The following is a 24,483-nucleotide window of genomic DNA, read 5'->3' on the forward strand; positions in this document are numbered from 1 at the left end:
TGCGCCCCCCACCCGGCACCCGTCTCCCGCCCCCCGCGGGCAGCCAGAATGCGCTCCCCCACACGCGCGGGGGCGGCGGGGACAAGGGGGTGTTTTCTTTCTCCCGGCCTCAGGGGCGATGCCAGGCTGGCCCGCCCCGCCCAGTCGGCGACCACGTCGCTGCTCTGAGTGGCTGCGAGGGGTCCCCCGCCCCACGTCCGCCCCCGCGGCGGGGGCCCCAGCGCCACACGGGCCCGCGCAGCCCCCGCCCCCGCCCCCACTTGCCCGCGCGTCCCCTTCCCGCCCCCCCCACCCCCAGGCTCCCGGCCACCAGCGCGCCGACCCCGCCCCTCCTCCTGCCTGCACCCTCCTCCTCCTCCCTCCTCCTCGCCCCTCCCTCCTCCACCTCCTCCCTTCCCTCCTCCCCTCTCTCCTACGTCCCTCCCTCCCCCCCCGTTCCTCCCCCTCCCTTTCGCCCCTCCCTCTCCTTCCCGCCTCCCCCTCTTTCGCCCCTCCCCCTCTCCATCGCCCCTCCCCGTCCCTCCCCTCCCTCGCCCCCTCCCCCTCCCCTCCCTCGCCCCTCCCTCTCCCCCTCCCTCCTCCCCTCCCTCTCTCTCGCCCCTCCCTCTCCCTCTCCCCCCCTCCCTCCTCCCCTCCCTCTCTCTCTCGCCCCTCCCTCCGTCCCCCCCCCCGCCCCCCCGCCCGCCGCCTCCGCCCGCCGCCCCGGCCGCGTCGGGTAAACCTGTTTGGCGAGGCGGCCGCGCCGGGGCGGATCGTGCGGCCGGCGGCTCCCTCGCGGCTCGCGGCGTCGGGGCCCGTGGCGCGCGCGCGGCCGCCCCTCGGCCCCGGAGCCCCTCGGCGGCGCCACCATGTACTCGGGAGCCGGCCCCGGTGAGTCCTGGCGCGGGGGGCGCCGGCCCGGCCGCTCGTGCTCGTGCCCGCGGCGCCGGCGGCGGTTGGCGGGCTGGCGGGGGGCGCGGGGGGCGCGGGCCGGGGCGGCGGGCGGGGGGCGGGGGCGCGGGCCGGGGGTCCAGGGCGAGGCGGGGGGGGGCGCGGGCGGCCGGGAGACGGCGGCCGGGGGAGGGGGTGGCGGCGGCGGCGGCGGCGGGGCCGGGCCGGGCCGCCGGCCGTTGGCTCGGCCTCCTCGGGCCCCCGGTCGTCGGGGCGCCCCGCGCGGCCTGGGCCCCTTCCCGCGCCCCCGCCGCCCCCCGCGGGTGGAGCCGGAGGCCGGGGCCCGCGTGTAGGCCCGAGGCCCGCGCCCCGCGCCCGCCTCGCCCGCCGCCCCGGCGCGGGTCCCCGCTGCGCCCCGCGGGGCCGGGCCCTGAGCGCCGGCGGGGGGTTCGGGCCCGGGGGCGGCGCCGAGCTCGGGGCGTGCGGACGGCGGGGGGCCGGGGCCGCGCGGGCCCCCCGGCGCCAGACCGAGCCCGGCGGGCCTGGAGCGCACTCGGTTTCGTTTTTCTCTTTGCCAGCACTTGTGCGGCCCCTGCTCCGGGGGAAAGTCTGGAAACGCTGAATTTGGGCCAATCCCCGGTGGTAGTTTTAGGGCCGCGGGCCGGGAGGGTGCAGGGCGGCCCCTCGAGACCCTGAAGCTGCGTGCGGCTGGTTCTCATTCCAGACACGCCGGCTCCTTATTCAAGTGCTAATTGCCTTTTACAATTTACTAGAAGACGGCGAGGAGAGGTGTTGACTCCCTTAGCACCCCTGTCTACCGGTCCGCGCTCTTTCTTTGGAAAAGTTCTAAAAAACTTCAAGGAGTAACCCGTTGCCCCCCCTTGTTTTAAGTGCACAGCGGAGGGGCCGCGGAGTCGCTGGGCCAAGAGAGCGGTCAAGTGTTGTAAAGCCTTTTTCCTTCTCCCGCCAGGCACGTGGCTCCCAAATTTCCCGGCTGGCCCTGCCCCTTGCACAGGGCATCGCCTGTCCCCTTTGTCCGGCAGGCTGCAGGCCAGCCCCGGTGCTAGGTGCGCTCCGGTCCCGGCCCCCCACCGCCGCGTGCTGGCGGGGCCCTGGCCCCACCTGCTCGGGGTCAGGGGTCTGGAAGCCCCTCTTGACCCGCTCAGTTCCCTCGACGCTGTCCCTGGCTGCTGTGGCTGTTCACCGACGGCCCTGTGCCTCGTGAATCCTGACGGTCTTCTTTCTGATGTCACTTAATTTGAAAGCTTTTCCGAGACTGAGCCCTACCAACTTTTAAGCCCTTCCAGCCTCTCAGCAATTTGATTGAAGAATGGTTTTAATCCTACACCTGGGAGGTTCCTCAGGTCTGCCAGGGTGGACCCTGTTGGCACACTCCTGGGGGCAGATTTGACTTCTTGACACCCTGGGCAGCAGGCTCCCCTCCCCTCCCCTCCCCCCCCCCCCAATGAAAGGGCAGGGTAGCCTCTCAGCTGGCAGAGTGAGGGTCCCCCGGGAATGCCCCTAAAGGAACCCAGCAAGGGGTAGTCACTACACCATAGAATTTTTCAGATTTTCAGTTTGCAAGTTGAAGGCCCGGAAAAAGTAAAGAACCTTGAGGAAGGTGAAGCTTTTGTGCTGCGTCTCGCGCTAACTAACCCATAGGATGGCTTGCTAAATTGGTGGTGTTCACTGTGAAGGTGGACCGCAGAGGCTCGGATAGGTTAAGAACCCTGCCAAGGTCATATTGTCTGATTCCAAGCTGACTCTGGACACTCTCCTCAAAGAAGTGGCTTTCAGTCCTTTTGACCTTGACCCACAGTCAGAAATACCTGTTACCTCTAGGCTGGACTGCTGTGCGCATGCGCTCAGGTATAATTGAACCGAGAGCTTCAGGGAGCGCCGCTCACCCTGAACCGTAGGCCCCGCACGGTCGGTATTTTCTCACCTCTCATTTCCAAAGACCTGTCGTCCTCCGGGTCTCCAGGCTCATTTCTGGTCACTGACAGCTTCTGGAAGAATCTTGCTCTGCTGTGGGCCTCTGCACTGTGGCGTGCCGGGGAGAGGGCCCCGTGGTCCACAGATAAACCTGGAACTGGACGGCTTTGGTTGGAAAAACAAATAGGTCTGTCGGATGGTTGTTAGCTGATGGCAGGATGGGAACGAGCCCAAATTTCAGGCTGTGTGAGTGCACTGTAATTACAAGGCGGGGTGCACCTCTCGTATACTACACACAGGGGCTTTTAAGTTGGCTTAGAAGGAGCTTCTGGAAGAGTTTCTTCAATGAAACTTCTTTGGATGTTGTATTTCCTAATTTAGGATACTGAAAAGACAGTCAACCTGGATTGTAGAACAATTACACATAGGTTTGCTACTCTCAGTTTTACTGTACTGGGGAAGCAACTTAGTAATGAACGAATTCAAAAGGTAGAGTTCACAGTAGGTAAAAGTTATGCCCGTTATAAATGCTATTATGATATGGGAATTAATGTTTGGACTCTGAAGACGTTACTGCTTATCAGGTTTTTAGCTCTTCAGAAGAGTTAGTGGTTCAGGATGGTGGGTTCCCCAGTGACCCTGAACTTTGGGAGATGATCTGGCTCCTTGGTTTTTGTTTTTGTTTTGTTTTGGGTTTTTTTTTTTTTTTTTGGTCTGTGTGTTTGTGTTTAACAACTTAAAGATCTTAAAGTGTGTCTGAGGGAGCCCAGGGGATTGTTTCTTTTGCTTTTGTGGTGCCCCAGCCCCTGCGTGTTTAACCCCTCTCAGCGTTGCAACAAAGTAACTATTGTGACACATGAGTCTTATTTGAGAGTTGTCTAAAGGGATCCTGACTTTGGGAATAACTGGCTTTCAGGGTGGTTTCTAGTGCCATTGAACTGTTCCTGCACCCCATTCCTGCGCTCCCCAGCCCAGTTGCCAGTGAAGGTATGCCCTGGTCTCCCGGCGACGGTGCACGTTGGCCATAGAGCAGATGGTCCCTCTCTGCCCCTCTAGAAACTGCTGCGGGCAGGGAGGCATGGACCTATGACAAGCCTTTTTTTTTTTTTTTTTTTTTTTTTTTTTTTTTTTAAGTTTATTTATTTTGAAAGAGAGAGAGAACATGGGCAGGGGAGGGGCAGAGAGAGAGAGAGAGAGAGAGAGGGAGGGAATCCCAAGCAGACTCTTGCACCATCCACACAAAGCCTGACATGGGGCTCAAACTTTCAGGCCATGAGATCACGACCTGAGCTGAAGTCGGACGCTTAATACTGAACGACCCAGGGGCCCTTCTGTTTCAAACCTTGAAGAAACGTTTCAATAAGCATGTAGGAAAGCAAAATATAAAAGCTTCGAGTCCTAAGACCTACCTGGTTTTGAGAAGCAGAATATTCTTGTCAACTTCTAGTTTCAGTGTCAGAACTTCAAACGATACCAGAATGGTTTATTCTTTGTAATGACTGTTACGATACTACTCTAGTGTGCTAGCCTGGTAAAGTGTGTTTTTGTTTCCTGAATTGTTACTGTGGGTGTTCAAAATGTAACACTTGATTTTTTTTTAACAGTTTCTGTTGTGAAATAGTTTAAAGTACACAAAAGTAGAGTGACTCGCACAGTACTCCCCCATTTTTCCATCACCAAGCCTCAACAATTATCAAGATTATCTGCCTTGGCCTCAGATGTGCCCCTCCCCCCTTTTTCTGGTGGAAATACTCTAACGCCCCTTCCAGACTTGTCCTTTCACCCCTGACACTTAAGTACCATGTCTAAGAAATAGGGACGTTTTAATCTCCGCGCCATTTTCACACTTAACAGTCCGTAATCAGTTTGTCGTGTGTGCTTACAGTGGGTCGTTTGGGATCGTGGATTTTAATAAAAGTTCACACATAAATTTGGTTTTATTTCTTTTGGGGCTCTTTAGTCTGGACTCTAAAGCTAGCACCCCTCCCTCTGCACACCCCCCTGCTGTGGACTTGCTGGGACACTTAGTCTTTAAGATCGCTTTTCTTTAGAGTATGTATGTGCACCCCCCCCCCCATATTCTAAGAAGGACCCCATTGTTCAGGATACCTCCGTTTTGTTGAGTAAGGCCGGTTGGAGACCCAGTTGCTACGATTTTAATTACGACACATTTATCTTTAGTGTTTGTACGCAGACCCCTTTGCATCTGGAATTTTCCGTTGCAGAAGAATCTTGTTTGTTTGTGGTGCTCTGAGCAGAAGGGACATTTATGACATATAGAAAACGCGGACGTACTTGTGACTCTGGCATCAGGGATGATGGAGACCGCTCTTCCCCAGGTGTGGGTGGGGCTCTGCGGGTGAGGTGGGGAGATGGGGCTCTCTCCTCAGTCACTTCCATCCGTGTCTGTTCCTGGCCATGTCTCTAGACTTGATGGCTCCACCCCGCACTTTGTGACCCGCTGGCACCCACGTCTCCCGAGCCCCAAGCGAGGTGCCCTGCCCATGGGCACTCTAGACGGTTGAACTATCACTAAGCCGCACTATGATTTTTTCCCTGCTTTTTTCTCTCCAACTTTAAAAACTGAAAGCCACTGATTGGTCTCAGGGTCTTTACTTTTCATGACCAAACAACTGTGCCTTTCTACTTTATCTTTCGATAGAGCTGTACCCTGGGTGACCAGACAGTTTATCGTCTACATTGGAAACTTTGGCAAGTGATGGGGGGGCTGGGGGTGGTTCCTCGTTATGTCCCTGAGACATAAGGCAGCAGCACTACCTGGGCAAATCGGGACGGATATCTCCCTGACTCCAAGCGGTTCTTACATCCTAGGCTTGTAGGTCTGTTCGAAAATAAAGGGCTCAAACATTTCATTTTGTTTACTTATTTTTGAAGATTTTATTTTTAAGTCAACTCTTGCACCCAGTGTGGGGCCCGAACTCACAACCCCGCGAGTTGCCCGTGCCACCAACCGAGCCAGCCAGGCGCCCCGGGGCTTAAACATTGAAAAAATTTTTTTAACGTTTGTTTATTTTTGAAGGAGAGAGAGACAGAGTGTGAGTGGAGGTGGGGGGGAGGGAGACACAGAATCCGAAGCGGGCTCCAGGCTCCGAGCTGTCAGCACAGAGCCCGACGCGGGGCTCGAACCCACGAACTGCGAGATCGTGACCTGAGCCCAAACTCAACCAACTGAGCCACCCAGGCGCCTCCCACCCCTGCGCCCCCCCCCGCCCAGGGCTTAAACGTTTAAAACTTGTTGCGCCCTTCGGTGGCTTTGCTCTTACTAAATTAAATTCCTCATCAGGTCTGGAGGATGCGAGCGTGGTCTTTGAGAGATTGCCGCCGGTTTGTACCAACAGGGCTCCGCACCTCGCTCCCTCCGTTGCCGGCTGGAGGCGGGGGCTCCTTGAACTCGAAGACCACCTTTCAGTCCTCGTCCTTTCCTCGAGGTCACAGCTCAAGCAGTGGACAGACAGGGAGTCACAGCATCACCGCCGGCTCTGTACCTGTCCTGGGCCTCGGTTTCCTCACCTGAAAGCAGGGAGTTGGGCCTGGCTGGCTTAGGTCCCCTCATGTCTACGTCCTGAGGTGCCTTTACTCCTCTGCTGACTTGCGATGGTTGGTCGCTGGGGCTGAGGAAGGAGCCGGTGATCCCTGGGAACCCCGTCTCCGACTGTGAGTGCCCAGGGCCGCGTGCAGGCGGTAGGGAAGGTGGGGCAGCCCACTAGAGGCCCCATCTGCTCTGCTGGAGTGCCGAGTGCCGACTCGTTCTAGAAAGGTGACTCTGGCAGTGCTACAGGCACGCTAGGGGCCAGCGTGGGGTGGGGAGACTGTAGGTGGTGGTCTGGGCCTGAGAGCAGCAGGACCCTCCCCCCACCCCCCAGGGGATGGCTGTGGGAGGAGTGACAGGACCCCCGCGGGCCCCATCCACGCAGAAGCTGGGGCCCAGGTTTGGATCCTGCACTTAACTATAGCACCCCTCGCTGGCTTGGGGCCTCTGGCCAGGGATGTAATTTTTCTGAGCCTCAGTTTCCATACCTGGAAAATGACGGTAACAGCCCTGACCTCAGGGTTGTTGAGGTGAGATGTGCTGGGTGGCGCTGGCCTGGGTCCTCACCCTCGAGGGGCCTGACCCTGCCCTCCCCCAGGCGAGTTCGTGAAGCTTGAAGGAGCACCTGGCATGGGGCCCACCGGAGGAAGCAAGCCACAGACGGTGGTGGGGAGCCGGCCGTATCCTCGTCTCCGTGACCGCATTTGTTGAATGTGGCAGGTGGTGACAATGTTAATAAAAATAAGACACGGGGGAGACTGGCAGGCTTGGGGGGCAGGATCACGTGTGGCATTTGGACATGTTGGGTCTGAGGCGGGCTCTGGAGAAGGGGCTGGAAGGCCACCGGGAGACGGAGGACGGGGCAGGGGGCCGAGTGGGAGCTGGGGCCCCGGGGGAGCGAGCCCACTTCCTTGGCCTAGCCAACGTCGTTAAGAACCTGTAGTCTTAAAACCAGTGGGTCTAAGAATCTCCCGAAGACGCTAGAAGTTAAATTTTGCCAATGTCCCCGGTGATTGCCTTGTGCTGCGGGTGTGAGAGCCAGCTTTTCTGCTCGGCTCCCAGGTCTGGTTGGTGGCGGCCCCTCCTCCCTGCCCCAGGGTCAGGGTTCCCTGTTGCTGTGAACGCAGCCTGTCACCTCCGGGTAGAACTGGGGCAGAGGACTGGGGCAGAGGACGGAAGGGCTACCTCTGGGAGCTGCAGCGCCTTCCCCAGGAAAGCGGCCAACGTCGTCGTTAAGAACCCATAGCCTTAAAACCAGCCAGACTCGGGAATCAGGGTGGTTCCTCCCCTGAATCTCTGTCGCTGTAACTTAAGCCCATCTCTTCTAGTTATTTCTGGGTGCTTGGGCTCCGAGCTCTACTACTGTAGAAAGCGCATGCACACGAGGGCAGAATACTGACTGAAGTTCACGGGTCAGAGCCATTTGAGAGGCTTGTCATTGTTGAGTCAAGTGACACAATATGACCATTGGGTGTTTTTCTGGACAAGGTCTCGCTCCGTTGCTGGTAGGGAGCTTGAGCCCAGCAGGCCTGTGCCCGTGTTGGGGACTGAGTGGGTGGTGCTCCGCCCACTGGGTAGTGGGAGCCCCTGCAGGGGGATCTTGCTCACCACACTCCCAGGCCCCGCGGTCGGTCTTGCTGTGACCAAGCTTGTGCAGGACACGAAGGCGGCAGGGCATTTGACGGGACTGGGCAGGTGCCTCTGAATCCCACGGGCGGTGAGGGTCCCGTCCAAACGCAGTGGGCACGACACAGCCCAGGCTCCAGGAGGGGTGACGCCCCGGGCTTCAGCGGCAACATTTGTTTGTTCGTGGAAACAAAGTAAATGGTGGGGAAATACCAGTAAACGGTGGGGAGAACGCACAGGAAGGTGCAGAGGCCGGGTGCCAAGGCGCCTGCAGCCCATGAGAGCTGTTGGGTGTCACCATGGCATTGTGGTCCCCCCCCCGCCATGACACAAACCCGGGGCACAGGCTCCAGGTCGGGCTGACCTCACTTGAATCCTGGCTTCACGACTGGGTGTGAGCCTCTCTGAACTTCGGTCTCCTCCTCACAGGGAGAATGAGCGGATCAGAGGAGATAATGCAGGCACGCCCTTCGCCGCGGCGCTCAGTGGGCTGGAGGCACCTGCTGCCTGCCACTGCTTCTGCCGTGGAGAGCATCCTTATTCATTTTGCACGGGAGCCCTTTGGGGTGTGCACTCGGGCTCCTGGCCTGCCCCTCCTCCTTGTTGACCTCTGGGTCTTTGCAGGCAGTGAGGGATAAAAAAAAAAAACACTTAGAGACCCATGTCCCCAGTAAACAACCTCTGCCAGGTGCCTTGTATGTATGGCCGCCTTGTAAGGCTCGACACCAGGGACCTGAAGGCTTGGCCTTGGCGTTCAGAGCCACTGTTCCCGTGAGCATCCCTCAGAAGGGACCGGAGGCTAGTACACTGTCACGATAGAACCCACCCACATAGGACTCACAGTAGTTGGGGACCCACCTTGCACGGTCACATGTCCAGGAGTGCTGTGACAGAGCACCAGGGTGTGTCCCCACACGATGAGCCCGGTCCCAACCGGGTGGGACCGAGTCACAATTTTCTGCTTATAGTTTCTACCTGGTGACCCTAGAGTGGCCCTGCCGGTGACTTGGGGGGGGGGGGCGCGGCCACTGTGGGGGGTGCTTTGTTCCTAATGGGTGCTGCCGCTTTGACAATTATGCACTTTGCTAAATGTCAAAGCACATGGCTCCCTATGAGGACATCAGATCACACTTGGAACGGGCCTTGCGCGTCTTGAGACTCGTAATTACAACTTAACCTTGAGCTGTGGGCTGTGAAGGCTCTCGGGGACAAACAGCCTGGAACGTGTGTGATGGGAGATAGACAATCAAAAGAAGACACACACCAGTCAGGAGGTTCCGAAGCATGTCTGGGGTACCTGCCAAAGACCAGGGGCCGGTGAGCAGGGTCGGGGGGGGGGGGGGAAGCAGGCGGCCCTGTTGCATGGACGGTGCAGGTGCCTGAGAAGGTGAGCTTGGGGCAAGAACCGGAAGAGGAGGGAGGGAGGCAGGTGCAGGTGGGTGGGGAAGTCAGGGTCGGGTTGGAGTCCGGGTTGGAGTCCGAGAAGGACTTTGTGCCCAGGAGGGGAGGTGGGGTCTGCTGGCCCTGTGGCTGCTGTGTCGGAAACAGACTGGGGGCCTGGCGGCCGGTCAGCGATTCCGCCCACAGGAGGTCACCTACGGGGGCCGAGCCCGGGTCAGGTGGAAGATGGGAAGGAGCGGAAGCATGTGTGACGCCCCCAGAGATCCCTGGTTCGCCTGGAGGCCTCTTTGCCATCCCTGCCCCTTGTTCTGGTGCGGACCCCAGGCATGCTGTTTTACTGACAATTCTTCAGGAGCGGGCTCTGCAAGGTGAGGGTGTCTTTGCCTGCTACCCCCCCCCCCACCCAGTACTCCTCAGGGGGCCCCTAGTTACCGGTTTAGAGACAGCTTCTCTGCCCATCCGTCCAGTTACACACATGATGTAGATTCTAACAGGTGACCGAGTCAGGATCCAGGTGAGGCCCACATTGTGATAGGTTGATGTGTCCTCTCAGTACCTCTTAAAAATGACAGCTTGATTGGGGCGCTGGGGGGGTTAAGCGTCCGACTTCAGCTCAGGTCATGATCTCGCGGTTCGTGAGTTCTGGCCCCGAGCTGGGCTCCTTACTGATGGTGCGGAGCCTGCTCGGGATGCCCTCTCTCTCTGCCTCTCCCTCGTTTGCATGGGCTCGTGCTCTCCCCACCCCGCTCAAAGTAAATGAATAAGCTTAAAAAAAAATGACAGCTTTATTGGCGTGTCGCTCGCGCACCGTGCAGTTTGCCATTCAAAGTAAGACTCAGTACATTTACAGTTGTGCATGGCCATTCCCACCATCTCTGGACACTTGTGCCTCCAGAGAAGCCCTGTGCCCATGTAGCTGTGACCCCCGCCTCCCCGGCCCCAAACAGCCGCGTCCCGTGTCCTCATCTGTAGCCTTCTCCCCGCCTCCTCCTTGCTGCTTCTTGGTGGAAGAAGCTGGTTTGTGTATGTGGGTTTCCCACGGTCTGGACCGGGCTGGTGACCTCTCGGCGTCATCCAGCATGTGCCTCCGTCCCGTGTGGATTTCCTGCAAATAGGTGGTCAGACCCAAAGGCTTGATCTGATGCGTGTTCTGCTTGCTTGGGTTCGAGGACTTTGGGGCCCCAACACTTCACCTCCAAGGCTCAGACTCGGAGGCTGGTCTGCTGCTTTTCCTACCACTGTCGCCATGGGGTGTCGATCACTAGGTTCCATGAATTCCTTAGGGTTTGTGAGACGCTGACGTTCAGCTTCTGCAATAAAAACTCCCCCCATCCCCTGTTTGGTTACGGGTATGTCTTGAAGGCAGAGGAATGTCAGGGACCAGCCTGAAGGCCGGACGACCGGTTGAGAAGAGAGAGAGGTCTGGGTAGTGTCCAGAGCTGTAGGCCGCTTGGGCCTGGAGGCCGTGGATGCCGTGGGCACAGGAGGGGCCGCTTTGCTCTCCAGGTGGCAGGGACCCCCCCCCCCGGGGGGGTGTTTGGCAGCTGTGTGACAGATAGGGTGGGAGTCTCCATCCACCTACGGTGGGGGGCAGGGCAGGGCAGAGGGTGTGGACGGGCGCCTGCCTGTGGGGCAGGAAGCATTGATGACTGTGGTGAGGCAGGAGCAGCAGGGGTAACTTTTCTGTGTTATTGACGGGCTCCATTTAAGGCAATTCTAGGAAATCCAGGAGAAAAAAATCCATAGCATTCCCTTTGCACGTTTATGGCACCCAGCGCGTTTTGCCTGGAGGTCTGTCTGTCTCCTTCATCGCTGGTAAACTGTTTGCTCACTGCCCTGAATCATCTTGGTCTGCTTCCAGCGTCCACAGTGCTGTTTTCTTTTTTTACTAAGTGTTTGTTGCATTTAATTGCTTCTTGTTTTAATCTACTGACTTGAAGCTTGTGTCCACTTTTGAAAAGCCACACCCCCCAGCCCCCCCCCCCAGACTTTTTCGGGTGGTGGCGCTCCTGTGCCCCCATGGTTCTGTGGTTCTCCATGGCCGTGGCCTCTCACGCCCCTGCTTGGAGTGGAGCGTGGCACCGTCCATCAGGGATGACGAATGTTGAGCAGCTGGAGGGAAGAGGACCGTGGGGGCCACTTAGGAAGTGATTTACTTACGTAGGTAATGGACGCACACGGGAAGAGTGAAATCATAACCCGTCACGGGGCGGACAGCGGGACGTCTTCTGTCCCCACCAACTCCCGGCTCCCCTCCTGCGGGTACGTCCGTTCTAGGTGCTGGTGGGTGCAGTGCGCGCCCCATGGTCTGGCCCCGCTGAGCCCGACTGTTGATCTCGCCGGTGGGGGTGGAGCGAGGGGGGCCGACTGCCTCCCTCTGTGCTTCCATCAGTCTTGTCCAAAGCCGCGCCCTCGGGAGGTAGGCCTGGAGGTGGCCGGGCACAGCCGCACGCCCAGCTCGAAGCTTCCCGGGTGTGGGAATCGGCCCCCTCCCCTCTGGGCGGTGGAGCCCCGAGTGCTCCCGAGCCGGTGAGCCGGTTTGCGGCTCTGTGATGAGGGGGTGACCCCCCCACCTGCCTTCCTGCAGGAGTCACATGCGTTAACCACGTCCGTGCTCCGAGCACCGGCCCGTTGGGAGTGCCGGAATGTGACCCGGGGCTGAGCAGGGAGCTCAGCCCGCGGGCCTTTCAGTCACGGAATATTCTAGAGGTGAATTAAGGACAAAATGTCTTGGGTGAAAATTCTCTGAAAGAAAAAAGGCTCTGACGTAAATGGAAAAGATGGTAAGAAATTCGATTGTAAAGCTGTGGGGGTTCCGTGTGGCCTTGTTGTTTTAGTTTATTTTTTGGTCTTCAGCAAAGTCCACGGTTGACTTTTTGAGGGACTTAACTTTCCTTCCATCAGGGAATCCTCTCCCTCAGAAGAGCGTCGACCAGCTGCCTGGAGCGGTGTGCCTCCCGCCCGTCGGAGGGGGCTGTCCCGGTGGGTTAGGTGGGTTATCGCTGCCGCCCCGTCGGGGTGGTGAGGAAGGGGCGCTGTGGGCCAGGGTCGGGGGCACCATCCACCCAGGTCCAGCGAGGATGAAACACCAGTCACGGTTTGCAGGAGATACTCTGCTAAGCTTCCCGGCGGTGGCCAGTGTCATTCCCACAAGCGGCTCTTTGAAGCGTGGTTTGTCATCTACTTCTGCGTGTTTTTATTGAAATAACGTACTTTTAAGTGCGCGTTGTGGAGTGAGGGCTGTGAAAGAATCTTGCCAAGTCTTCGGGGGGGTGGGGGGATCATTCCCGGCCTGACGCTGTGTTGTTTCCCTCATCCTAGACAACTCCCGCCTCCCTGGCTGCACTTCCCAGCGTCAGCGTGCACCCCTGGGGGCCCCACGGCCCTCCCCCTGCTGTCGATCCTGTTGGTGTGGGCTTTTCCAAGCATGTCTGCCTCGTTAACAAAGGGAGAAGAAGATACTCGATTTTTCAAAGATAGGAAATTCTTTCAAAATGTCATAGCCTTTTTATAAATTGAGGTGAAATTCACTTAACAAGGGATTTTGTTTTTTATTTTTTTTCTTGGAAGATTTTATGTTTGTTTATATATATAGAGAGAGAGAGAGAGAGAGAGCGCGTGTGCGTAGGGGAGGGGCAGAGAGGGAGCGGGAGTTGTGGGGGAGAGAATCCCAAGCCGGCTCCACGCCCAGCTGGAAGCCATGCTGGGCTCCCTATTGCCACCGTGAGATCGCGACCTGAGCCACAATCAAGAGGGGTGACACTTAACCGACTGAGCCCGCCAGGCGCCCCGTCACAAGACATTGTAAAGCATACATTTGAGTGGCATTTAAGCACATTCACGGGGCAGTGTGCCCATTACATCTCACAAGTTCCAAAACATTTTCATCACCCCAAAAAGAGGCCCTTACCCGTCAGCCCTGCACCGTTGCCCCTACCCCTGCCAACACCATTCTGCGTTCGGTCTCAGCGAGTTGCCTAATCTGTATCTTTCGTGTAAATGGAATCCGACTCTACAGAACCTTTTACTCCCGGCTGTTTGGACCGAGCACGGTGTTTCCAAGGCTCGTGTGGTCCATGTTGGCACCGCCTCCCTCCTTAGGCTCAAGGGCTCTGTTGTATGGATGTCGCACCGTTTGTTTGTGTCCATCTCTTGGTGGACATTGGGGTTGTTTCTACCTTCCGACTGCTGTGAATACTGCTGCCAGGAACATCACGTACCAGGCGGTGTGTGGACATAATCCGTAGTCACTGGGTTATACTCCCTAACTGAGGGGACGGTCACACTGGTTTCCGCGGGGGCCGCACCGTCCTACGTTCCCACCAACCCTGTTATCACTGCCTTTTAGAGAATGAAGTTCTCTACGTCATAAGCCATTTTGGCACCCCTTATTATTTACTAAAGTGCAAACAAATACTAGGTTTAAGCATGTTTTGCCCAGATCTACTTAATACCTGTAAGATACATCCATTTATTCATGCCAGGATTTATTTTTAGTTATTATTATTTTTTAATGTTTATTTCTGAGAGAGAGAGAGAGAGAGCGCGCGAGAGCATGAGTGGGGGAGGGGCAGAGAGAGAGGGAGACACAGAATCCGAAGTGGGCTCCAGACTCCGAGCTGTCAGCACAGAGCCTAACGTGGGGCTCGAACTCATGAACTGTGAGATCATGACCTGGGCCGAAGTTGGACGCTTAACCGACTGAGCCACCCAGGCGCCCCAGACGTCTCTCACACTTTGTGTAATCTGTGACAGTCCCTCAGTCTCTGTCTTTTGTGACCCTGATGTGGAGCCCTTTCCAGGTGGATGCCTCCGTCCTTTCAACGCACCCCCATCATTTTTTTACTGTTTCCCTTCCAGACCTACAGGCTGGTCCAGGCTCACCAGTGCTGGGTTTTTTTCTGCTGCAGCCCATTTCCTTTTAGTGGAGAGTGGTGTGAGAAGACCTGGGCACGGGGTGTGTGTGCTTTGCTTGTTGGGGGTCCTTGTGGTAGACACGGCTAGGCAAGCTATGTGTTTGTTCTCACACACACGTGCGTGCACATCTATATTTATCCGTCCTTCTGTATTTATATATGAAAAACCGTGAGTTCCTGCTGATACTTCTGATTCTGGTCCAATACCACCAGGTTTATTCTGGCTTTCCTCTTTCCTCATTTATGACGTCTTGTGAGATAGTGAGAAGTCTGTGTCTCGTTCAGACTACTACACGGAAAGCGGTGGCAAAACTGCTAACCGGCGTCCTTGGGAGAGACAGATGTACCAACTAGAGAACTGGTGTGTGTGTGCGTGTGTGGGTCTCGTCTTGTGGGTAGCCAGACAACACGCGGTCGGAACCTTGTGCTTCAGAGGGCCTCCCCGGTGCCTCTGTCCTCTGCTCCCTTCTCTCTGACACCCCCCGCCTGTGCACCCCGGTATCACTGTGGGAGGTCTCAGGTCCTCGCTTCTAGTTCTGGTGCCTGACGCATTCCGTTACGTGTCCGCGGAGGGTAGTAAGTAGTCCCGACTGGAAAATGACGTTGTTCTTAGTGCCGCGGGTGGAACTGAAGCAAACGCAGGAGGGCCAGAGCCCCAGCCCCTGCGCGGACTTGCTCTAGGCGTTGCTCAAGTGCACGCTGGCCTCGCTACAGAGTGTGCACCAGAGCCCGGATGGCACTTGGAACAGCTGCTAGCGGAACGCCCCGTGACGCCGCTGGCTGCGTGTACATGTCGGGTGCGCGCATGGTTAGCGGCCCAGGCAGCTCAGCCCCGCAGCCTCTCCCCGCCCCCCCCCCCCCCCGCTGCATCCCTCCCCCTCTCCCCTGCAGCCCCTCCCCCTCAGCCTCTCCCCCCTCCCCTGCAGCCCTCCCTCTCTCTCCGTAGCCCCTCCCCCTCAGCCACTCCCTGCTCCCCTGCATTCCTCCCTCCTCCCCCGCAGCCTCTCCCCTCCCCCCACGCAGCCCCCCCCCCCGCAGCCTCTCCCCCCCTCTGCATCCCTCCCCCTCTCCCCTGCAGCCCCTCCCCCGCAGCCTCTCCCCCCTACCCTGCAGCCCTCCCCCCTCCCCCTAAGCCTCTTCCTTATCCCCCCAGCCCAGTCCCTCCCCCTCTCCCCTGCAGCCCTTCCCCGCATCCCTCCCCCCTCATCCCCCCCAAGCAGTCCCTCTTCATCTCCCCTGCAGCCCTCCCCCGTATCCCTCCCCCCTTCCTGTACCCCCTCCCCTGCATCCCTCCCCCTCCCCCATGCAGCCCCTCTCCCTCGCACCCCTCCCCGATGGGGGTCTCCTGCAGAACCCTGTGGCTGTGTAGACTCCCACTGTAGGCAGCATTGTCTCCTGGTCCTAGTGTTTAAAAAATTACTCTTCCCTTCACGGTGAGAAGAATACATCTCATTTCAAAGAATTTAGGAGATAGTGAAATAAAAAGAGAAAAGAGTCACCCCTAATAATCCTCAGGAGACATAGTTAATATGTATGAGTTTATTTCTGGATATTTTTTCCCTTTTTTCACCTTCTCAACCTTGTTTATTACCTTCATGACAGTGCACTTTCAGCATAACGGGGGGGGGGGGGCAGGTGACCTGCAAAATAGGCAGGTCACCTCAGGGGCCAGGGACAACCTTTACCTGTGGTGTCACCCGAGTTGCTGTTCCTTCCTCCTCAGTCCCCTGTGTGGAGATAGTCGGGTCACCTGAACGCATAACTGATGTTACACCTGTTCCCCCCGCCCCCCCCACGATCGTGGGCGTTGATAAGCGCTGGGCATCAGGGGGGCGCAGGGCCCTGCCTACAACGTGCTTACCGTGGGAAGGCGGCCCCCATGGACCCGGGCCGTTACCGCCAGCAGCTGTGGCCCGACTCCCGGCTCCTGTGCCTCCGTGGCCTCATGCGGTGGAGCTGGCGTGGACAGCCCTGACCGTCGTGAGGATTCGGTCAGTGGCTTTATGAACCGGCTGCCTGGCCCGCAGTGAGCGCCCCATCACCTGCTGGTGTCATTATCCTTGTTCCGTGCCCTCTTAACACACCCTCCTTCCCCTCAGAGGTATTTTCTGTCCCTGATGGAGTGTTGGGGGGGTTGGGGCCTGAGGGCAGGACCGCACAGCTCAAACGTAGCTGAGAATAGGTCATCACGATCTGTCTGGTGGAGGCAGGGTGTGTGTGGGGGGGAATAATCTGCTTCATAAAACCACACAGGCACTGAGATACAAACAATTAATGCCAAAACATGTCTTCCCTAAGGGATTAATCCCAGACACCCCCTTGCCCTAAGCTGACTTCATTCATTGGGGGGGGGGGGGGCTCCAGGACACCTGCTGGGCACCCACAGTGTGGCCACCTGTACCCCAAGGCCGAGAGGAGAGAGGAAGGCGGTTTCCGGGGCTCTGCAGCTGCGTGCCTGGGTTCACCTCCTGGCCTCATCACGTTAGCTCCCGGTGCCCGTTTCCTCATCTGTGAAACAAGGGTGAAGATAATGACCGTACCCATTTTGTTATTACAACTAATAATGGTGAATATAAAATTATTCCTAGAATTATCAGGGTAATTAACATCGTATATTTTATATGTAACGTGCAGGGATATTTAGTTATAGCAGAGAACTGTTGATATACTTATTTGTCTTAATTATCGTCATGATTGTTAATTATGTAATGTTAATTATTCTAATAATTGTAATTAACAGTCATTACCGTGAAAGTAAAGTGAGTTCCTACATGGAAAGCGCCTCCTGGTGCCTAGGATGTGCTCAATGCAAATTACTTATCATATCAGCCATTCTCTTAGCGGGTAGAAAAAATGTCGCACGCAGCTCCTTTGGGGAGTATGCCCTTCGCTGGGAATTTGAAAATTATGCTTCGAGGTAAGTTTGTGCTAGCGTGGCCTGTTGTCTGTGGTCAGTGAGGGCCGCTGTGGCGGTGGTGGGGGGCCTCGGGGAGCCTTCTCTCCCGCCTGGATGATGGGGTGGAGAAACTGCGCGGATCTGGGTTACAGGGTGCCCATGCGAGGGTGTGGGCGCCTCAGTGTAAACGCTGTATAGTCGCCCAGAGGTATCCCTCTGAGTCCTGCAGGACAGCAGGTCTCTCCACGGAATTTTCCGTCACGCTCCTGGAAGACACGTCTGCTGGCTGAGGCCCTTCAATTCTGAGACTCCCCATGAGAGACTACAAACCCATACAGACGAGTGTGGCACGTGTTTCTCGTAAAACACCCTTCTTTGAACGGGAACAGATTTTCTGATTCTCCTAAGTGACTGTTTCCCGTACTTGGTCCGAGTTGTTTGCGTGAACGCTGTCAGAGTTGTTTTCTAAACAAAGCCCCAGAAGAAGCAAAGCAGGCACATTGGTGCTGTAACTCAATAGTGTGTCTTAATTGGAAACAGGCCTCGGTGTGGATGGGGTCTGTGGTGGGCGGAAGGGGCACATCTCTGCACGGAACACAGTAGAGTTGCGGGCAAACACCTACAGGAGGCTTGTCTAGATTTTAAGAACAAACCAGAGAACCCAAACCCGCTGTGAACCTGCGAGGACTTCATTTAACCAGTTTCCGTCCGTGTCCCCCAACACGCTGCAGTCCACAGGAACTACTTCCCACCTGATGTGGTATCTTTTTATTGTTCCCTGAAGTATCGGCTGTTGGTCTGGTAGTGGAGGGGTTCCCTTTTCATTTTGGGACGTTGGCTTTGAGCCGGCCGCTGCTCACGCGGTGTTTCAGTGTCGTGAAAGCCGTGCTAGCCAGTGTGACGCGAGAGCAGCCCCCTTGTGGGCCGGGGGACTGAGGGCGGGTGCAGACGGTGGGTGGCCGCTGACCCCTGGTCGGCTGCCTCTGGGCATTGGGACCTGAATCCCACGTGGGCCCCTGTCACCCTCCACTTTGTTTCCTTCTTGTTTAAGAGTGGACCCTCGTAAATGCTTGCGTTTGGCAAATCAGTATCTTTAGCCTTAAGACCGCAGGTGCTATTTACAGCGTGACTGCGGGACTTAGGAGACAGTAGGGGAAGTGTGCAGAAGGTAGTGAGTAGGTGTGTGGCAGGGACCCGCGTGGATGGCCGCAGGTGTGTGTGATGAAGACGGAAGGAGAATCACGAGGCTCCGGAAGTGACTTCTGCAGAGTGAGGACCGGGGTCGGGGATGGGGGTGGGGCAGTTCAGCTCAGGTGTTCTGTACCTGTGCGGTGCTTCAGGTGTGCTGACGTGGCCCTAGTCAGTACTGCCAGTGAGGAAACTGAGGCACAGCAGGCCGTGCTGGAGCCCAGACATGGAGCTGCCTACAGGGTCCAGGACCTTGACCCCCATCGGCGGCATCTGGATATCGGGAGGACCTGGCACACACCAGTGGGCCCGCTCCCGTGGTTGAACGCCAGGAGAGTAGCTCTTTGCTTTGCCACCATTATGCAAATGTAGAGGATCCTTTAAGAGAAATCTTTGTAGCAGCAGAAACTAAAGAGCAATCGGTTGAAAAGTTTTTTAGAATGTTCTTCTGAATTAATGAAAACTGACTTGGGTTCTGCTTTTACTTTCTTTTTTTTTTTTTTTTTTTTATTAAAAAATATTTTTTTTGACGCTTACTTGTTTTTGAGAGAGACAGAGCACGAGCAGGGGAGGGGCAGAGAGAGAGGGAGACACGGAACCCGAAGCAGGCTCCAGGCTCCGAGCCGTTAGCACAGAGCCCGACGCGGGGCTGGAACCCACGAACCGCGAGATCATGACCTGAGCCGAAGTCGGATGCTTAGCTGACTGAGCCACCCCGGCGCCCCTGCTTTCTTTTTTTAAGCCGTGGGTCTGTGATGCCCTCTGGTATACTTTGTGACGCTGACCCTGCAGAAATTGGCACTTGGGGGGATTTCCACTAACCACACCTTTGTTAATATCTGAGGCATTTTCTGAAGCTGCCCCTGCCGCTTACCGATGTCTGAGACCACTTCAGACTTTGTGAAGGATGATGACCAGGATGGGGTGATAGGGTGAAGGCCCAGCTGCTGGACCCGTAGGTCACTTTACATCAGAAGGAAATGCCTGCACTGAGGGCGGGGCCTGGTGAGCCCTGGTGGCTGGGGTGCCGCTGGCTCTCTGCCTCGTGTCGCTCACCGTGGTTTGAGCGCCGACCTTCACCTAGGCGGTATGATCGTGGCGCATGCCCATGTTGAGATCACTTCCCTGGTGGGCCGGTGTCCTTGCTGTCCCTGTGTGCAGTTGGCACGTTAGTGCAGGGGGACACGGGGGCCTAAATTCAGTGGCAGGTTGTTGTTTTAAGATTGAGCTAAAAAATAGAGGAGGAGGAGGGCAGACTGGCATTTCCAAGCCAGTCTGCAGATGCTCTCCTCTCCCCTCTTGGTAGGATCACCTCCGACTGAGCCCCGGGGCTGGTGAGGGGGGCCGTCATCAGGCCCGTAATTCTCCAGCATAGTAGCTGGGCAAGAAAGCTGTTTGCTCAAATCTTTTCCCTGGTGAGAGTTTATGTATTTTGAAGCGAATGATGTTTGCTGCCTTTGAGTTGAGCGCTTGATAAATAGTTGTTTAAACTGGAGTGGCTGAATGAACTCGGAAGTGATTTGATGATTTGCCAAAACCTCCCCCACCTCCAAAAGAGAAAACAAAAGTATTGGAAACGCGCACTGGCCTCTGTTCCTGGATTCCGAAAGTTCGCTGCTGGTACAGACTGTGTACTTGCCTCCCTCTCCGTTCTGGGTTGTTTCTGTTGGAGGAGAATGCTAAGTGGGTTAATCCAAAGACGTTTGTAAATTAACTTAATCCACCGAGGTCTACTGTGGATCATTGCACTAACTTTGGAACAAGCAGGGACTGTTTATTAATGATTAACTCTGTGTTTGTTCTGTTGACATTTTGTGTGTGTCCATTTCCTTTTTTTGGTTGGCAGTTTCCTAGAGAGAGAGGACCATCTGGGGCTGTCTGTCCTTCTCACGTCCCGTGTCCGCGAGACGCGGCACCGTTGATGAGCACGTCTGAGCTGCACTGCCCAGAGCCCAGCTGCCTGGGGCGGGGCGGGCCCTCCCAGCTAGCCCGCGGGGTTGCTAGACCACGAACCTCTGTGGGGCCCCAACAGTTGGAGTTTCCTGTGTGTCCCCGGTGGCCGCAGGTGGGGCCATTATTCCTGGAGAAGCCTGTAGCAGAGCCGCAGTGTTTTCAGAAGATAGTCTGGATGACAGTCCACACCCACAAAATGAGCAGTTCAGACAGTGGCTCTGACAGCTTTCTGCATCAGGACCTGTGTAAGGTCTCAAATGATCAAGGACCCCAAAGACCCTTGTTTCCGTGGGTTTTATCTATTAATAATTACCGTGTTAGAAATTAAACCCAAGGAGCCTACAAAATAATGCATACATAGTAAAGAGAGCATATGTTAATAGATGTCAATTAATAGATCACACACGTTAGGAGATGTGTGTTAATAGATCGTTTTTTTTTTTTTTTTAATGAAAGGTAACTTTTTAAAAAACAAAAAAAATGTAGTGAGAAGAGTGACACTGTTTTACGCTTTTTGTTAATCGCCTTAAGGTTTGGCCTAATGCAAGCGGCTGCCTTCCACATTGAGTCTACGGGGATGTGTTGTTTTTGTTGAAGTGCAAGGAAGAAGTCTGGCCTCACACAGATAAACAGCTGAAAGGGGGGAGGAGTGTTTGTTTTGAGAGTGAGAGAGCACACTAGAGAGCATGAGTAGGGGAGGGGTGGGGGAAGAGAGAGAATCCCAAGCAGGCTCCGTGCTCTGTGCTGAGCCACCGCGGAGCTCGATCTCAGGACCTCAGGACCTCAGGACCTCAGGACCTGAGATCATGATCCTGAGCTGAGATCAAGAGTCTGAACCACCAGGCGCCCAGGAGGAGTATTTCAGTAGCCTTTTCAGATGGTTGTGGCTGTTCCTCTTTGCTACCACCCCCAAACTCAGCCAATAGTAGTTTCTTAGAAGCTGGTTGCAGCGGGATCTGAAACCACATAGGTGCAGCGGAATCGGTACTTAGCTGGGTGTGATGTCACACGGCAGGTGTTGGACAATATTGGCTCGCTGACTTGCGCGGGTTTTCCAAACATCGGCACATGTCACTGCACATGGTCACACAGCGTATTCGTGGATGTCGCCACACGTCTTATCAGAAAGAAGTCTCTGTTAAGCTCGTGGGGGTGAGTACACGTTTTCCACAATTCGGATTTTGGCGGCAAAGCTTGCCTCGTATCCTTGCAGCAGATCCCGACGGCTCTTCTGGAGTGGCAGGCCCACTAGGTTCAGGGCCGGGGACGCGTCTGTCCCCCACCCAAGGCCGTTTCCCCCCCCCGGGAAGAGGACGCTCAGCTCGCGGCCTGACACTCACGCCAGTACTTTTCCTCTAGACGAGGAGACAGCCGCCACGTTTCGGGAGACGCACACTTCCTGTTTCCTCACACAGATAGAAAAGGCTGAAGAGTCAGTGTTTCATGAGATGAATCCTTCACGTGGGGCACTTCTGGGGAGCCCGGCCTCCCCGCCTCGCGCGGGTCCAGTGCTGAGCCGCCGTCCAGCCGGGTACCGGCACCTGCAGTCCCACCGGCCGTTGACCCTTCCGTGTACACAGAGGGTAAATAATGTCTCGGTGTCGTGCCGAAAATACTTGTGACCTTGGGAAACGCCCTCAAAGGCTCCTGGGGACCCCTCTTCCCCCCCTCCACCCCCCCCCCAGGAATTCCTGGGACCCCTCTTCGAGAATTGCTGCATTAGGAGAATCCTAAGTTCTGTTCTCTCTCTGGAATGATGGGTGTGTGACTATCTGATGGCAGAGGGTGTTAGAGAGTCCACGCTACTGAAAGTGCAGCGAGCCTTACGAACGTGTTTTAATGAAACCGCCAAGGAGGGAGTCAGATTTGGAGTCTGGGTTCTCGTGTGTGTGGCCTGGCCGTGACCGCGTGAGGGGCTCGGGGGCTGTGTTTGCGTCCTCCGGGCGGGCCGGCTCCTTGGCGCGGGTGTGGGTGGGTGGGAAGAGGACTCCCCATCTTTGGTGTGGAAGGAAGTGGGGCCCAGCCTGCTGGCTCCGTGTTTCGGGTTGTTGGCAAGGGGTCTTGTGTTCTTTTTGGAAATAGGCAGCTTCACCGAGTGGCGTCTTCAGTTTGGTGAATTCTGTTTGTGCTTTTTGTGGAAGTGTTCGTAAAGGTCGTTCTGTTAAGAGAGCCTCTGTCTTCGCCAGCCGATACGGATGAGTTTTCGTCCTTGTTTCGGTACTTCTTGAGTTGGGGGGTTCGTCTGAGAGAGCCTGGCAGTCTGCAAGCGACCTCCATTCCTGGCTTGTGTCCGGAATGAGTTTAAGACACTTTTCTTGGGGCACGGGGAGTGACCCCCTTCCCTACCGCCTGTCCTGCTGGCTCCTTGTTGCCACTGGATTTAAACACAGAGTGTCTTACCCCCCTCCACCCCCCAGGAACAGCCAGAAGCCCGCTTGGGGATTTGTTGGTGGGTGTGCTCAGGTAAAGTGTGGTCTCTGTGGCTGCTGTTCAGGATGGTGTGTGTGCTTTCGCTAGTAGCTTCTGACCTGCTCTAGAAAAAGATGAGTGAATGGCGTGACCCACATAGAGAAAAGTGTTCTAATTGATTCTTAACCAGCAGGCATCCACCTCCGAGCGTTTGAAAACTTTCGAAGAGTGTGCTAACTGATGCGCTGCCTTGTCCCAGCCCTGGCCCGGGGACAGGGCAGAGACCTTGCCGTCTTGCCCGGACTGGTGCGGGGCCCTCCCCTCCCTGTTCCCTGTGCTCCTCACCTGTGTCTCTGCAGTCTGGCACCGTGCCTTCCTCCCTCAGTGTGTGGGAGCACCTGCCGTGGGCTGAGCCATGTGCAGGCTGCTGAGGTGATGCAGACCCAGGGGGTTCCTGCTCTCGGGGAGCTTATGACCTGGGGGAGCAGACAACTGGTGGCCAGACACAGTGCGTCTGGTGCAGGGAGTCTACTGAGACGGTGGGGAGGGGGGCGTTGTTGGACAGCGGAGCTGGGGGACGGGGGGCAACATCCGTGGGCCCGAGGGAGGGGTGCGGGACAGGCGCATGCTCAAACCCCGCTGTGGCCGGAACCGAGGCCAGAGGGCAGTGGGCAGGGGGCCGCCGTGGCCTGCTGTGATCACACTGCCTGCTTGGCCGGTCGCAGAGGTTGCCAGCTATTTATAGAACACACTGTGAGCCCTGGAGCCTGGCATCACGACCCAGTGTGACCTCACCGGGCCCACGCCAGCCTCTCCCCCTTCTGCCCTCGTGCCCTTGAGGTGTCTGGTCCCTGGTCGTGGTTCTGGTCCTGCCCACCCATTTCCTGCTGATGGACGTTCCTTGCCTCCAGGGTCTGCTCAGAGTGGGCGTCTCGGGAAGCCTTGCCAAATAGCTAAGTAAGAATGCCTTGGTCTTTTGTCCAGTCAGAGGCTTGTTTTGTTTCCCCCCCAGCAGCCTGATCCCACCTCCCCGATCCCTATGCTGCTGTGGCCCGCGGAGCGAAGCCAGCAGTGGCTCGGGTCCCTGGGAGACAATGTTAGCAGGTCCCACCCCGGTGGGTGTGCAGCGAGGGGCGCCAGTGGGAAGGAGGGGCACTGGATACTGTGGATGGACAGATGGACAGACGGACAACGGCTTCACGGTCGGCTCCTCTGCTCAGCTGTGCTAGCCCTGCGTGGGATCCCACCCTGACCACCCGTGGGACCATTTGGACGTCCTGAATCTGCTCTGTGACCCAGCAGGTGACCCTGGTATCACTCTTGGAAGCCACTAGAAAGTAAGAAGTCTGCAGGGACGTCCCTCCCTTTTACTGCTTTTGTCTGGCTCCCTCAGCATGTAGGGCTTCTGGGTGTTTCGGGGAGGGTAGATCAGTGGCCTCAAACCACAGACGCTCTGCTGGCCGAGCGTAGGACTCAGTGGTTTTCCTGGAGCCCGTGGCCACGAGCGAGCAGCTCTGGGCGAGGTCGCCGAACGCTTGCCGTGACCTTCTCTCAGCCCACGCCCGCTCCTTGGGGTTTCGGTGAGTGCTGTCTGCTCGGGCCCTCCGCTGTGTTCCCCTCTGTGGGCACCTGCTGGGCCTCCTCTGATGACTGGGAAGCAGAGTGCAGGCCACACGGGCTGTTCAGGACTGGCGTTCTGCCCCTGGAGCGTGGCTGGAGGCCCGGAGTGTGCACTGAGT

At 56.8% G+C, this 24,483-nt stretch overlaps 1 protein-coding gene across 2 annotated transcripts in view; it reads left to right on the forward strand.

The window, feature by feature from the left end:
* Positions 1–674: 674 nt before the first annotated feature.
* Positions 675–24,483, forward strand: part of AGO2 (argonaute RISC catalytic component 2) — a 112,882-nt gene continuing 89,073 nt past the window's right edge. Inside the window, exon 1 of one of the 2 annotated variants that reach the window (XM_045453553.1) lies at positions 675–870. In XM_045453553.1, the coding sequence (XP_045309509.1) occupies positions 849–870 (22 nt within the window). In that variant the 5' untranslated portion in view covers positions 675–848. The remainder of the gene's footprint in view (positions 871–24,483) is intronic. The other variant, XM_045453557.1, reaches the window with a different exon arrangement.

This window comes from Leopardus geoffroyi, chromosome C3, assembly GCF_018350155.1.
Source record: "Leopardus geoffroyi isolate Oge1 chromosome C3, O.geoffroyi_Oge1_pat1.0, whole genome shotgun sequence".
Taxonomy (NCBI): Eukaryota; Metazoa; Chordata; class Mammalia; order Carnivora; family Felidae; genus Leopardus; species Leopardus geoffroyi.